The following is a 16495-nucleotide window of genomic DNA, read 5'->3' on the forward strand; positions in this document are numbered from 1 at the left end:
AAAAAGCTTTGGTTGTTTTGAACCTATAATGACTGCATCAGTTTTCTTGAGTCAGCTGTGGGCATAGGTGACTGTTGCTAACAATGTAAAGCAATCCAACAGAAGTCAGTCCCAGTTTATAAATATATGTTTAATTTATTTTAAATAATGATTTGCCTTTTTTTGTGATATGGATTGGTCTTTAAACTAATATTATTTGTTTATTTGTGAGTTTTGGTTTTATTTTAGAAAAAAAAATTGTCCGATTGATTTATCAAACACTCATTTGAAAAAATGCAACGATCGGCCAGTTTTATCAAACAGTGGTGGATCACTCCGCTCCAGGATGTACAGTGATTAGCCACAGATGCACGGGCTCCCTGGGATCTGTCTTCTCCCCTCCAGGCATATATATATATATATATATATATAAGCGCCACCCTCTGCTGTGTTTTTTTGCTGAACTGTAATAAGGCCTCCCATGAATGAAACACATCAAAAGGGGGAAGTTATGTATGACAATGACGAGGGAGAGAATGGCCCAATAATGCTTGTTGCAGTTCAGCTTAAAAACAAGGCGGAGTACAGGTCATGTGTTTCACATAACAGTTAAATTGCAATTGGTCTGCCAAATTATCTTCTCTTTCCTTTTTGTATATCATCTACTCAGAGGTTTTTTTTAGTGGAAACGCAGGTCCAGCACCTCTAGCAAAGAATGTTTTTAATGGGAAGGAGTGCTGGGGTGGGCTGCAGGGTCTAGTAATGCTAGCTGCTGGAGGATCTATTGTGAGTGGAGGGATCTATTTTTGCAGGGAAGTCTATTATTGCTGGGTAAGTCTATTGTTGCAGGTGGGGGGTCTATATTGTTACTGTGGATGGGTCTTATATTGCTGGGGGGTCAGTTGTTGCAAGGAAGGATCTACTGTTGAGGGTCTATTGATGCTGGCTTCGGGGAGCATTGTTGTTGCTGGTGGGGGTCTTTTGTTCCTGGGGGTAGGTATATTGTTGGAAGCGGTCCAGTGTTTCTCGGGGGATCTGCTGTTAATGGGGGAGGGGGGCCTATTGTTGCTTGCTGCAGGGGATCTATTTTGCTGCATATCTTGTTATCATTGACAAATTCCATACAAATGACATAACACCAAAAATCTTACTTGGTTATGTATTCTCCAAAAGGGGCGGTACTGGGAGGTGGGTAGGGGTTGGAACCAAGGGATGGTGCTCAGGTGGGAGGTAGGGGTGACTCTGAAAGGGGGAGTTCCTTCACCTATTCTCGGAGAAAAAAAATCCTGCATCTACTATATACCCCCAATCATCATTGCACAATTCCAGCATATTAGGATGACCAGCGATACCTCTAATGTTCAGCTAATTTGAATATGACTGCGGAAACCCATTTTCACCTGCCACAGTCATTATCAACCTATATCTACATTTAAACCTCCATGCATAAGAAGATGTACTTTTCTTCTTATGTCACCTTAAAGCAGAGCGCTAGTTTCATTAAGCTTCCCTTCCTTGAAGATGTCCCAAAAATAATTTTTTATGGAGTCTTCAGGTCATGACACTAATACAGTGATCAGTGATACTTTACACTGTACTAATGACGCTGGCTGTGAAGGGGTTAACATAAAGAGGCAATGATGGGGTTAATCATGTGCCTAAAAAGTGTAATGTGTGCTATCTTTACTCACAGATCTGCCTGTTTTTTTTCTCCCTGCTTTTCAGGGTGAAGAAACAGCCAGATTGATGTTTTGTGTACACAGAATTCTGTGTGTATGTACACACATAACTCTGTGTTGTGATTGGCCACAACAGGGCAGCAATTTTAGCCAAAATCATTAGCTGAAACCTGCTGACAAACTCGTGCTGTGCCCAATCACAGTCCAGGTCAGCAGGAGGCACATGCATGCAGGCCTGAAAAACAGGAAGTTTGCTGCACCGCACGGGTGCATTGCGGTGCCTGGCTGTGCCACCCGCTCACAGTAAATCTACTGTGGGCAGATGACAAGTGGTTAAAACAAGCCCTCACTGACCTCTGTATCTGCATCCAATGTGAAGTAACTCATGTTCAAAATTTACAGCAGAAGCCCTTGTCTATGTCTAATCAGCTACCATACTCAGCAGTGAGTCAGCAGCATTGCAGGCTCCTAATCTCTAATGCAAGCACAAAACAGGAGCTCTTGGAAGGAAGACCAGAGTAAGCTGAGGTGCTGAGTAAAGGACTTGAAGGACTGCTGTGCTTGTGCTATGAATGAGGATGAATAGCTCCATAGCAATGCTTCAAGATACAAAGCCAAGCTCAGATAGTTAGTACAGGTAGAATGTATTCAATTGTATGATTAGATTGTTGTTTTTTTAGTCTTACAACCATTTTAAGTGTCCATAGCCTAGTCACAGGTTCACTTTAAGTTCTTAAATCTGATTAAAGCGTCATCCTAATTTTGGGTATCCATTTTCCATATAGCAAGCAATTGTGCTGAAAGTTTGAAAATGACTTGCTGAGCTATTGCTAGACTTGCCAGGCTTCACAAGTTTGTTGCACAATTTCAGCAAGTCCACTTTGCATGACTTTGCACCAGAACAACTTTCTTTGCAAACATCCTTCAAGTTTTGGTTCAGTTTCTTTGTGCTATAGTCATCCCACCACAGGGGTCCCTGTGGCTGAATTTTCATGCGGTAGACTTGCAGAGCTCTTGCTCTAGACTCACCACTGCAACTTTTCTCTTGCTAGAGACTTGCCATGCAAATTTTCTCCAAATTACAAAAGTGTCACCTACAACTTGTGCTTCAAGTGCTCTGCAAGTGTACAACTTGCCAGTTAACATGTGCAGCGAGTTAACAGACTTACAATTCAACACCGCCATTTGGCACATTATCCTGGCTATCTGGCTAATCCTACTTGATACTTATTTGTGGTGTTGAAATTCTGTCATTATCAGCATGTATTATATATTGAGAATCTAATATCTATATTATAGCAATATCATCCTTTCTATAATCCTGATGAAGGAGACTCTTCTCTGAAACGTGTTGGGTAACAGAATATGCTATATCATACTGGAGAACAGTAACTAATCACCCTAACTTTCACAGTTTTTTTCTATGTATATTTTAAAGATATGCGCAGTGCTAAAAGTGAAAGGTCTCTGTATATCTACAGTACAATCAAATATGTGAATCAATTGAAAACAGTGTACCATAGAAATATATGAATACCGTGAAGTTGTACATACATATAAAACTCATACTAATAATGAATGAACATTGGAATAGCTATGATGAGGTGACAAAAATAAATGTATCCAAGGGGAAAACAATTTGAAAATAACAAAATCAAAATAAGTCCACTTAGGTACAAAATAAGTGTTGATGTGAATCCAAAAAGGGAGGGCAAGTCCTTATGGCATCAGAAAAAAATCACATAGAGATCACGTGTGTGAAGAAGACAACCACCACCAACTTTGAGAAGGCTTAGTGGAACGTATGGACTCAAAAAGGCATACGCACAATGAGTCGCCAAGGCTTGTGGTGTATCTACACCCATGAGATGGAACATCAACGCCTCTTGCTCCTGGCCAAAATGGGAGATGATCCCTCCGTCCCTTGAATGGCTCAATGTAGCAAAACTGGTCAGGGCTGGCAGCGTTAAACAAAGGATGGGTCAAGTCTTCCTTATGTACTCATATGCTATAACCAGAAAGGAAACAAATGCTCCACATAGTGTAAAACCGTGGGTGTAACAAAAATTTATTTTAAAAGCAGGAACACTCACATTTGGATGAATAAAAAACACTTGTAGGGATATTCAGTAGCAGTGAATTAACACAATGGCATAAGCAAGGCTTGTCATGACGTGTTTCGTCAAGAGACATCATCTGGGGTCATGTATGTATGTATGTATGTATATGTTGTCTTTTAACAATTTCTAAATAATGTATAAATAAATGTTTCAATTTTAAAAAAACAAACAAACACTGGAATTCAAACATGTTACTTGTCAATGTGCCATGATTCTTTCCAAATCTTATGTAGATCATTATTAACCCATTGCATTCTGTAAAGCTTTGACATTCTTTCATTCAGGATACCTTCAGCTGACCTTCCCTGCTATAAATCTCACCATGCTTGGATCACCTGGATCATATATAACAATCACCACTTTAATCTATTCTCAGTGCTAATACTCTTACTGCTAAGTACCAGTGTAACACTATTGATTTGCAGCAGTAACCCAATCCATTCTATGTGATGGCACCATCAATTGTATGCAGTAACACTATCGATCGTAACTTGTAATACAATTTATTCTGAGCTGTAATGTCATCAGTCCCGAGTGCAAGTAAAACATTGATCCCTGGCTGCAATGTCCTGCATTCTAAGTGATGGCTGCATTGAACATTGGTGGAAATCCCATTACTTCAATGTGCCAGCACAACACAACCTGCAGCATTGCTCTTTCTCCCTGACAAAGCAATAGCTCTTAAGTGGTATTAATACTGATACTAAGTTGGGTACTTATGAAATGATACTCATTCTTATTGATCCATGGCATTCACCCGCTTTGCTTGAATGAAAAAGGAACGGATGTGTTAAGAAGTTGGCAGTACTGAAATGAAAACTGGTATTAAAGCTAAAAGCCTTCCAGGGCAGTTCTTAATTATTTGTCTGTTGCTAAACACAATTTGTTACTATCAGCAGTCAACAGCCTGTGTTGTGTGGAGCCAGCAGCTAGCTTCAATGTCATGTGACGTACAAGCTCAATGGCCTTTATTTAACATAATAATGCAATGCTGTTCAGCTCAGGGCTGGAGGACTGTAATCCTGCTACCGGTTTAGTATATCTGTATGAATTATGCTGGCCAATACACAAGGAGTTCTCTAATTGTGAGTGCTGGAAAAGCTCAGCATGTGATAATGAGCATGTATGTGCACATGATGGTCACGTAATTGCAAGCGCTCAATAATAATCAGAATTTAACCTCATGCAGTCCGATTGTTCAAAGGAATGCTTGAATTCATTGCATTGCAAAAATCAATCTCGGTTTATCCATGGCAAAGCTGACTCTAAGAGCTCATTCACGTGTACTGCAGGGAAAGCATTCACATTTCCTGTTTAGATGGATTTCCAAAGGAGTTTTACAGGTGGTGAAGAGGCAACATGCTGCCTCCTCATCGCCTGTTTTTAAGCTGAATTACAGGAATTCAGTCACTTTGTGAAAAGTGCAGGCACCCTATGTGTTAAGTCCAAGGAGGTGCATAACATCTCCTGAACTTATCTCTATTATTTATATCTGACCGGTTTATGGCTCTGCCGGAGTATTCACTGACAGTCGGGCTGGGAGAGAAGAGAGAACAGCACACAGAGCAGCTATGCTCACCCATCCCCCTGCTGCCCATTCAGAGAAGCCTTTGTATTTTGTGAATGAGTTCACATAATACAAAAGCTTATGTGATTGGGCAGAAGAATGGGGAGAGGCGGGCATAGCAGCAGCACCAGCTCTATTGTTAAAGATGCTTAGACATGAAGCATCAGCCTCTGGTCCACGGAACTACAGGAATAGCCATTTTCCGGGAGTGCAATAAAACTGTCTGATGTAAATTATAGCCATAAGCCCAAGAGATGTCATGCACCTCCCAGGACTCAAATCAAAATGTGCCTTCACTTTTTATAAAGGGGCTGAATTCCTGGAATTCAGCTTTAACCTTATAACTACCTTACTACCACAGGCAGTGTGGTGAACAGCATTACTCATGCTGATCGGGAGCACCGCTTTCTGAAAGCGACATGCTGTTTAAACCCTTCCCATCCAGCTGCTGCATTTGTAATGCAGCAGGTTGGCTCCCCTGGGCGAACCGATGTATGGCTACATCGGTTCACCTTTTGACCACTAGGCGGCGCACCGCAACGCCGGAGCTGATGCGCGTGCCCGGTGGTCATGATGACCGCCGGGCACCCACGATCGATCCACACAGAGGCAGAACGGAGATCTGTCAATGTAAACAGTCAGATCTCCGTGCTGTCAGGGGGGAGGAGAGCGATCTGTTGTTCATACTAAGTAACCCTCCACTGAGTCTGGTTCGAAGGAAGCTTCAGAATGCCAAAGATGTTTTTATTACAAATTATGTGAGCAGACTGCAGTTCCTCTTTAAGTGAGTGTGATCTGGACACAGTCTCACTTTAAGTGTATATTTCTATTTTATTTTTTAAATGAAGGCTTAGTATAGTGGGTGGAGCCATTCTTTTCTGCCCCTAGGCCAGTCCTGAATCCAAACCCAATAGTTTATAGCAGAAATTCAGCCTAATATTATAGGGCCATTTATTGCAAACTGAATGCAGCTTTTTTCAGGCTATCATCATTGGAGTGTATGAAAAGCATGGATTCTATGGAGAAGGGCTTTGGGACCAGCTAGACAGTAAAACCAATCAGGTTATGATGACTAAAATGGTGCGTGGGGATTGGGAATAAAAGAGCCTTGTTTCAAAAGAAAATTGTAATGTATTTTTTTTTTTAAACTGGCACAAATTATTCCTAAAAGAAAAAAAGAAACACATTTTACAATAAGCTTTATAAACACACATAACATTTGTGTACAATATTACACACATTGTATATGTTTTCTTTAACAATATTTTTTATTTAAAATTTTACATATTCCAAGACAAAAGATTGTTTTTAAGCCGATAGGTATTTCTGTATACAAAGTGATGTCTCAATGCACTAGAGGTATGGGCAGAATAATATATTCCAACAAATGTACCCGTTGGTCACATTTCTTATCTCTATATACTACAACATAATAAACTACAAGAAAAACCTGTAACAAAACAACAACAAAAAAAAACTTGAAGAGGGATCCATTCTAAGAAACACATATTAAAATAAATAATTTGCATGGCAATGCCCACTGTCCTTCAATGGAGGGATAAACCCCCTTAGTTTTGGGATTTGGGATGGAAGTAAGATATACAGATACATGCTTTTTTTTATTGTAAACCAGAGAGACACCCATGCCTGATTAAACAATACTTATAGTAAATTGCAGCCGTTGTCTATTATTCGCAACAGGGGATTTCTCAATGAACAACTGTTCTTAGGCCGAGCTTACTATAACATGTGAGTATTCAACTTTGTGTCTTAGTGCAAAAAAGTATTTTTAAAACAGTGCAATCTTGAGTGATTTTGTAGTGAATATTCCACCTTGTGCTGGATGTTTACACACTGATGGTATTCCCAAAATTTGATTGGCAGGCAATCTAATAAAAACGGAGAGACAGCCTCTCATTGTGCAAAATCCTTAGATGTATTTATGAAAAATTATGATTAAAAAATATCATTAAAAAGTGGCACTGATGCAGTATGTTATATGAAAAACGGCCTGCTGTACCAATCCAAAGATGGCTGCCACCTATGAACTTGCGTGCGTTCCACGAACGAGGCCGCAAGTGATGCAGGGGAACAGCCTCTTAACGCGTTTCATCGTCAATCAGTGTTGTCTTCAGAAACAAGAAGTTCCCTTGCAAGCCATCCCCTATATAGGGTCCGGATATGATAATCTCCCCTCCCCATACAAGGGGGTTCTCGACTATAGAAAAAACAATCAGGGAGTGCCACACTGAGCTGCCATCCTATGTGCTCATTGGCCCCATAACTCCACAGGGCGTTACCTTTAGTTTACCTGAGTTGGTGCCTCAATGAGGACATGTTGTGGACATTTTACAAACTGACATCATTACTTGAATTCTTAAGTGATGCTGTGCAACCTAATAAAAAATGTGTTGATTTGCCAATATATATATATATATATATATATATATATATATATATATATATATATATATATATATATATATATATATATATATATATATATATTCTATTAATCATTATCTATTATTCTTCAAAGAGTTGATGACCAAACGTTGTTCCCATGCGTCACTTCTGGCCACTCGAGTGGAATGCACGCCAGGTCATGGCGGCGTCCATCTTTGGATTGGTACATATAGCATATAGCACATATAGCACACTGCAATGTGCCATTTTTTTGTGAAATGTTTTAATAATAATTTTAATAAATACATCTAAGGATGTTACACTATGAGAGGTTGTCTCTCTGTTTTTTATTACATTGCCTGCCCATTAATCTTTGGGAATAACATCAGGATTACCACAAGAGGGAGTAAGGATCTGCACCAGGAAATCATCAGGAACATCGGGACATGTCTTCCTAAGGACCTGCAAACCCTTATGACTTCCCTTGCTGTACAGTGGTCAGTGACATCTGGTGAGTGTGGTGTGCAAACATTCAGCACGAAATGGAACATTCACTACAGGGGATACCCTGGGAATCAGGCACCAAAAGCACTCAAGATTGCACCATTTTAAAAATACTTTTTGCACTATGTCACTTTAATAATATGGCACAAATGTGAATTATACGTGTTTAGATTTGATTTCTCACATTTTATAGCAAGCACTGCCTAAGAACAGTTACATACATGCTCTTTACATTGGATAAGTGGAAGGATCTGTGGTTTCTTTTAGCCCATCATACCATAACCTATCTTGGTATGCTATCTTTCATCTGATAAATACCAATTGGCCTTTAGGATACATAACCTTTATACATCCCTGTTGCCCCACAAAGGATTCATTAGACAAATTATAAAAACTGTATTATTGGGTAATAAAAAAAAATTTAAAATATTTTTTTAATAAGGCACCATAATCTTCATTTACCCTGTTATTTAAGGAACCTAGGTATGTGTGTGTGTGTGTGTTCAGCAGGGGTGAAATAGTTATATTGCCATGTAATGAGTTGCTGAGACCTTACCTTGAGAACTGCATTTTATGAGCCTACATATCTGCGTCTACAAGCACAGTCATAAAGAGGAAGCAATTCAGGGAATGGATACTAAAATAGTAACTTGTATAGATAATATAATGTATTGAGGTTTTAAACCTCTTACTTATAGCTTTGGAAAAATAAATGGAAGATAGTATTAGAAAAATAAAAACTGGCTAAATGCACTGCGATGAAATTAATAAAACTGAGCAGAGTAAAGAATAATCATTAAACAACTTAAATCACTTATAAGACCGAATGCATATATGCAAAATCAGCTCAAGAAGGAGCAAAAAGTTCTAAAGATACACAAGAAGAAATATTACATGGAACATCTACAAGGCCTACAGTCTGAATACAAAATTATTATAGGGATTAAAAATATGAAAAGGAACATAAGGCTGTATCCGCATCTATTATATTGGTTTGGTGACCAATATAACAGATCAGTTTGGAAAGTTTTGTTAAATTTTACCTAGCATCAGTAATAATTTGCAGTTAAGCATACGCAGCAATAACATGTACTTGTCTAACGCGGGTATTTCCAACTTCTCACAAAGATTACAATTCTCCTGACAATTTCCTCATCTGTTTTTTGATTCAGAAGGATGGCGTTATCTTTGTCCAGTGTTAGCAACTACCTCCAGGACTAAAGCCCCATACACACTGTCAGTTTTTCCTTCAGGTTTACCAAAACCATTTAGTGCAAGGGCCTACCAAATGAAACTCCTAAGGTTTGACCTCATATTATATGGTTTTGGTAAATCTGAAGGAAAAACTCAGCAGAAAAACTGATAGTGTGTATGGTGCTTTAGGCCCTGTTCAGACCTAACATAGCAGGAACGAGCATTCCTACTTGTGATTTTTAAGTGTGATTTACAGGTGTTCCTGTGTGTTGGGCATAGGGCAGCCCATTCGCTTCAAAGGGATGTCCTATGCGCATTTTTCACCCAAAAGAAGATCTTGCTCTTTTTTGGGTGACAAGTTTTGTGCAATTTTTAAACATGTGTTTTCTGTCACAAAATCGCACAATGTTTGGAGTGCCATTAAGAATGAATGTCACCCAAATGCGCATCATGCAATTTGGTATTGTGGTGCTTCTGCCAGCCAAGTGTGAATGGGGCCTATGATGCTAGCTCAAAGATGGCATAACCATGTATATCCTTGTGCTTGTACAATTCTTGGTTCTGCCACAGCCTCTCACCTGACGTGCTACAAAGTTACAATGTTGCAGACTGATACACTGGTGGAAATGGGACTAGGCCCCTTTGACATGGTCAAGATCCATTTTTCTCAGCAGGGAATCTGTCCATTGATCCCCTGCTGAGCTGATTAGAGCAGACAGATGACAGGTCCGTGTCTGCTACGCTTATGCAGAGCGGACATGGACACAGCCCACTCTACTCTATGGGCAGTCGGATGTAAGTGGACCGGCCGTCTGTTTACACCCAATTGACCTCCGAACTCTCTGCCCAGACCAAGGGGAATGGTTACCCTTTGTTTTTTGCCCGTTCAGATTGGAGGTAGGCAGGTGGATACAGACAAAAGTCCATTTACATCCTTCACTCCTTAGAGGAAAATGGAGGGTCCAATCAGGTCCGCTTGAAAAATGGACAGACGGGCCCGATCGGACAACTCATGTGAAAGGAGCCTAAGGAAGTGCTTCTTCCTGCCTGAAGCAGATTTATGACATCTTGTCAGCCTAAGTGCATTCACTCCAGAATGTCTTTTTAATGATAGAAAGTGTAACCAATTTGAATTATATCGTTGCTGTATATTGTAACTTGTCAGAAATGTATTTAGACAGATGTGTACATTTACTAAAAGGTCCACATTAAAAAGGCAGAGTATTAGGCAAAGTGCAATAACCCACAGAAAACATCAGGATCATAATATATCTTTGTCTTATGTGAGTACAAAAATGAAAACTGATCAGGTATTAAGGTTTACTGAACTTTCACTGATTTAATATGTTAGTAGGCTGGTGAGATCTGTAGATAATGCTGTGGATTAAGGTGGTGGTGATGTTGCTAACTGATGTCCAGTGCCCTCATTTTTGGTTTCAAGTAATACAAACACTGGTTAACATTTCACCTCTTAAACAACATCTTTTGTTTTCCAGGTTTGGTACATGGATGGTTACCTAAAAGGTCGAAGAGTCTTAGAATATCGCAGCCTCAATGACTTTATCAAAGGCCAGAACTTCGTGCAACACCTTCTCCCCCATCCCTGGGCTGGTACTGGCCACGTGGTTTACAATGGATCTCTGTATTACAACAAGTACCAGAGCAACATTGTGGTAAAATATCACTTCCGATCACGTAGTGTCTCAGTCCAAAGGAACCTCAACAATGCTGGCTACAACAACACCTTCCCTTACTCCTGGGGTGGATTCTCCGACATTGACTTCATGGTGGATGAAAATGGTCTCTGGGCAGTTTACACGACTAATCAGAATGCAGGAAATATTGTTGTCAGCAAGCTGGACCCCCTAACGCTGGAGATCCTCCAGACCTGGGACACTGGCTACCCAAAACGCAGTGCTGGAGAGTCCTTCATGATATGCGGCACCCTCTATGTAACCAATTCCCATTTAGCAGGAGCCAAGATCTACTTTGCATATTACACCAATTCTTCTACTTATGAATACACAGATATCCCATTTCATAATCAGTATTCACACATATCTATGCTGGACTACAATCCACGAGAGAGAGTCCTCTACACCTGGAATAATGGTCATCAAGTTCTCTATAATGTCACTCTGTTCCATGTTATAAAGACTTCTGGAGAGTGATGTGGACTGTATAGGACGATCATCTCACGTTTCTTTGTTTCTTTCTTGGTTTAATTCTTTTTACAGTCTGAGATTATCAGTTATTTTTATGAAACGCACAGAACACAAAAGACTTTCACGTGGTTGAGTGAGCATGGTATCAAATATACTTTTTTTTTCTGGTGGAAAATAAAGACAGTATTTGACATTGGTACCGTTTGGCCAGTGGTATTTTTTCAATATGTGATGATACGTTTCAAAATATTCATATATAGTATAGTGTGGTGATATTAAACAGCCAGTCAAGGGCCTCAAAAATAAACTAATGCTGCTCAAAATGGCAGCATTTTACATATTTTATTATATTAAAGAAAAATAAAACAAAATTAACACATATGAAAAGTAAGTCAGAGAAGTTAGTAAATATTAAATGTCAAGTATATTATTATTCTTTAATGAACTGTGGAAGCTGTGTCGAAGGATGACAAGCAAAGGGCCAAAAACTAGACACCAGAATTACCTGTAGAGGCAGGGCTTAGCTTTCTTATATTAGTTCCTCCTTCTTAATGACTAGTAGAAGCCAAGAGATCCTTGCACTGCTAGGTAAAGCTTCTCTCCAGCCAGGAGAACAATGAATATAGCACAGTAGCACCATGAGCGAATCTTAATACAAATCTTATAAAACTAACAGTCGGAGGCAGCAGTGCCTTAAATACACTCTGTTATAAGTCTTTAGGTATACGAGTGCCTGGACACAGTCGCATGTCAGGAAAAGGAATGAGTCAAACATACCAGGTCTCAGTTCGAGGCAGGTTTGGCAAACATTACTTATGTTCGGCTGCCAAATCAGGAACCCACTGAAGTCAATGGAAGCCGAATGTTAAAAACAGTGACTGCCATTTTCTAGTCTAATAGGCAAGAGATTGCCAAACAACATAGAGGGTTGTGCACTACCCCAGGGAACAAATACCAAAGCAAAAATCTTTTTGGTGGGTAGAAGTGATTTTAATAAAGCCTAAATGTAAACATTAAAACAAATTCTAAACCCCTCTCAATAACATGCCATAGGGATGCCCTTAACCTTAACATTAAGTGGAGTATTAGTAGGATGTTAGCAAACTACTACAGCAAAATTTACAAATTAAAAAAATGCATCTTAAATTGACAGCAAAGGACAGCTCCTGGCCCAGGATTCCGTTCTTCTATTCGAGACCATTATCCAAGATGTTGGTCTGGTAAGGATTTTAAACAGGAGCCCCACGCAAAAACAAAAAATAAAAAGCATGGGTCCCCACCTCCAAAAAAAATCTTTACCAAACTCTTATCCGAGCATACAGCCTGGCAGCCCAGGAAATGGAGGTGTATGTGATATTCTCAAATCATACCAGGCCATATGCCCTCAACATGGGGAGAAAGCCTTGTCAGAGGGAATCCCCCAGCAAAGCACATTGTTTCCATGTTAGTGAGGACAAGGGTCAATTCCCCACAACCCTGGGCATCTGGTTGTGGGGGTCTACAGACAGAGGGACTTATCTAAATCTAAGAATGAGTAAGAGGTACCTAGTACCCCTGCTCATTCACAAAAAATTGTAAGTATTAAAGAAAAATGAACACTTTTTGACAAATCCTTTATTTAAAAATAAGAACCCCCGAAACCGTTCCATGATATAAAGCCATCATCAGTCCCGTCATCCAGTGATGCAGATGCACATTAATTCCTGATGAACAATGCACGCCAACACAATCTGCTTCCAACAACTGCTTACCACAAATGACAGCTCCCAGTCCCTGCCTTGGAGTGTTAATTAAAAAGCGAGGTCGCCTGGGAGACATCATTGACCATATGTGGACATGACTATATTTGTTTAATGATGGAATGGGGATTCCTATGATGTCATTGACTGCATATAGTCATGGTCACATTGTGATACATGATGTGAGTCCTTTTTTTCTTTTCAATAAAGATTTGTCTAAAAGTGTTTGTCTTTATTTACATTTTCTTTTTGCAAATGAGTAGGGGTATTATATAAGGGGTATATGTGAGTAGGGGGACGGCTAGAGCCTCTTTCAGCTTTTTATTGTTGACTGCTTCCCTGTTGCAGATTTTCCCTCACTGACTGGTAAAAGGTTGTCCTTGGAACAGTAAGTGAGGGGAAATCTCTTTAACGTTGCCCCGAATAGCAGTAAAGCCAAAAAGGGGTAGCCAAAAAAAGAGAGAAAAATTTGGGGTAAAGATACAGTTAAAATCTGAATTTCAGGAATAGATTTTTTTTTCATAGTTACATTGGTCCAAATATTCCATAGCTTAGTGGCATCTGTGGAAGCAGAGAATTACTGTAGCGGTTACCGCTACTTACTACAGTGATCCCCTCTGTCTTTTGGGTTTTGTGACGAGTAGCTAAGAAGACAGAGAAGGTGGTTTCTGATTGAACAAGATAGAGAGGTGAGGTCGCCTCCTTCAATTAGATCCCACTTTTCATTAATTGAGGAAAATGCAAAGCGTTCTGTAAATGGCACCCATGCCAAATAAGCAAGCCCCTGTGCTCACTATATAGCAGGGCAGCTGCTCAGCACAGAACCCAGAAGACAGCAGCAATCACTGTAGTAGCGATGGCTACTACAAAGATGCTCTGGTTTCACAGTGCTTCCACATGTATAGCATATGCATACTTACATTGTTCCAAGCTGGACCAATGTAACGATGAAAACAATTCATACTTGGAATTCCACTTTAAGATGTAGAAACATGTGGTGTTGTGAGCAACCTACGGGTTAGGTTAAGGTTACAGCACAGGATATATGGGGGGGAACTGATTTTTTCTTTAACGTTCTTGGCGCTGAGAGCTAATGTGCTGCCATATAGCAGGAATGTCCCCTTAGGATAGCACAGTTAGGCTTTTTAAACAGCTCAAATAAACTCCTTTTGAGATTAAGTAAATTGTTACACAGAAACGAGGATGAAATGTATAGTTAATATTCTGTATTGAACTGTCAGCTGTGGCTGTGAAATGTTTTGTAATCAGGGTGTGACTTTCAATGTGTTTGACTCTGAAAACGGTGACTTTGTCAACCTGTGGATGCACATTTAATAAGAAGCCGCATTTATTGTTTTTATTGTTCACTATTAAAAAATCCACCTGAAGATAATGTGTTTGTGGGCTCAAACTGTGTTCATCCAATTCTATTATGTAAGGAGCATTTTAGTGTTTAGAGAAGCTCACAGTCTAGAAGTGGAACTTCAGCGCAGAAATGTGGTGTGGTAAGTGATATATATATATATATATATATATATATATATATATATATATATAAAAAATTAAGACAAGGGTATTGCAGCTACCCACCCCCTTTATTCACAATATATACTCCTCTACATATAAAATAATCGGACCGCAACATACCCATTGGAATTGAATGTCCCTCACAATTATTTGGTAAAAAGAAAAAATGCGAAGATGGATATAAAACTCTAATGCCGCGTACACACGAGCGGACTTTTCAACATCCAAAGTCCGACGGACTGATTCCGTCAGACTATTCGATTGTGTGTGGGCTGCAACGGACTTTTGATTCGCCAAAGTCTGACGGACTTTAGAATATGGAACATGCTTCAAATTTTTCCGACGGAACTCCGCCGGACCCGGTCCCTTCGAAAAAAAATTTGCTCGTGTGTATGCTATTCCGACGGACTAAAACCGACGCTAGGGCAGCTATTGGCTACTGGCTATGAACTTCCTTATTTGAGTCGAGTCGTACGTCATCACGTTCGAATCTGTCGGAGTTTAGTGTGATTGTGTGTGGCCAAGTCCGCTCAGTCGAAAAGTCTGTCAGAACTCTGTCGGAACTCCGGCAGAACTCCTTCGGAAGTCTGTCGGACATAAGTCCTCTTGTTTAGCCATTGTACACACGGTCGGAGAATCTGTCGGAATGTGTCCTATCGGACCGTGTTGTCGGATAATCCGACTATGTGTGGTATGCATCGGACTGTTTCCGTCAGAATATTCGTCGGACCAAGTTTTCCTACTTGCTGGAAATATTTTCAGACAAACTGGTCCGATAGGACATACTCCGATCATGTGTAGAGAATTCCGATCGGACAAAGTGCTACGCATGCTCAGATCAAATTCCTACATCAAAGCTATTGGCTACTAGCCTGAATGTAGTCCCATCGTAACGAAATTACGTCATCACGTTCTGAAAGATCGGATTTTTGGACAATTTTGTCCGACCGTGTGTATGCAACAGTTTCGGACAAAATCCGACGGACAAAATCCGACGGATTTGGTTGTCGGAATCTCCGACCGTGTGTACAAGGGCTAAAAGTAACTACTGAAATACAGTAGCAACTGACCTGAAGTATTATATAAGGTCTTTGGAGTCATGCTCATTAGAACACACTTGTATCTGAAAAGTCATATATTAGGTCCCCAGCCAAACAGCACCTCCCTGCTGGACATTAAATACATATTCACTGCAGATGCAATTTTTAACACCTTAAGGAGAAGTATGGGCAAAACTCTTTTGACCATACTTCTCTGACGTCACAGAGCCAGTCCAAGCTCTGCAGAGATCTCGAATAATAACAGGATCTGCCCAGATGTCTGAACGTCAGCTGACTCAGCCTCTCAGCACGAGACCCTAAGGGCTGAGATCCTGAGCCAGCTGCTTCCGTCCCTTTAACAGTCTGGCACTCCAGTGAGCACTGGAGGAGCATAACACAGAGCGGACCCAAGGACCAGGCAGCCTTTGACTGCTCAGTTCTCGATGTAGAATCAGATTAGTGCCGCAGCCATCTAAGTCAGTACAAATGCTTTTTTTTTTCTTTTGGATCCCTTACTTTTAATACCACAGTTTAAACATCATAACTCATGGGCATTTCTAGGGTCATGAAAGACC

General features: G+C 40.1%; 1 protein-coding gene across 2 annotated transcripts in view; it reads left to right on the forward strand.

The window, feature by feature from the left end:
* Positions 1-14746, forward strand: part of OLFM2 (olfactomedin 2) — a 503318-nt gene extending 488572 nt beyond the window's left edge. For both annotated transcript variants that reach the window (XM_077470164.1, XM_077470165.1), the window contains exon 6: positions 10946-14746. In XM_077470164.1, the coding sequence (XP_077326290.1) occupies positions 10946-11620 (675 nt within the window). In that variant the 3' untranslated portion in view covers positions 11621-14746. The remainder of the gene's footprint in view (positions 1-10945) is intronic.
* Positions 14747-16495: the final 1749 nt, after the last annotated feature.

This window comes from Lithobates pipiens, unplaced genomic scaffold (genome assembly GCF_037356315.1).
Source record: "Lithobates pipiens isolate NorthernLeopardFrog02 unplaced genomic scaffold, aLitPip1_a1.2 Scaffold_8, whole genome shotgun sequence".
In the NCBI taxonomy this organism is placed as follows: domain Eukaryota; kingdom Metazoa; phylum Chordata; class Amphibia; order Anura; family Ranidae; genus Lithobates; species Lithobates pipiens.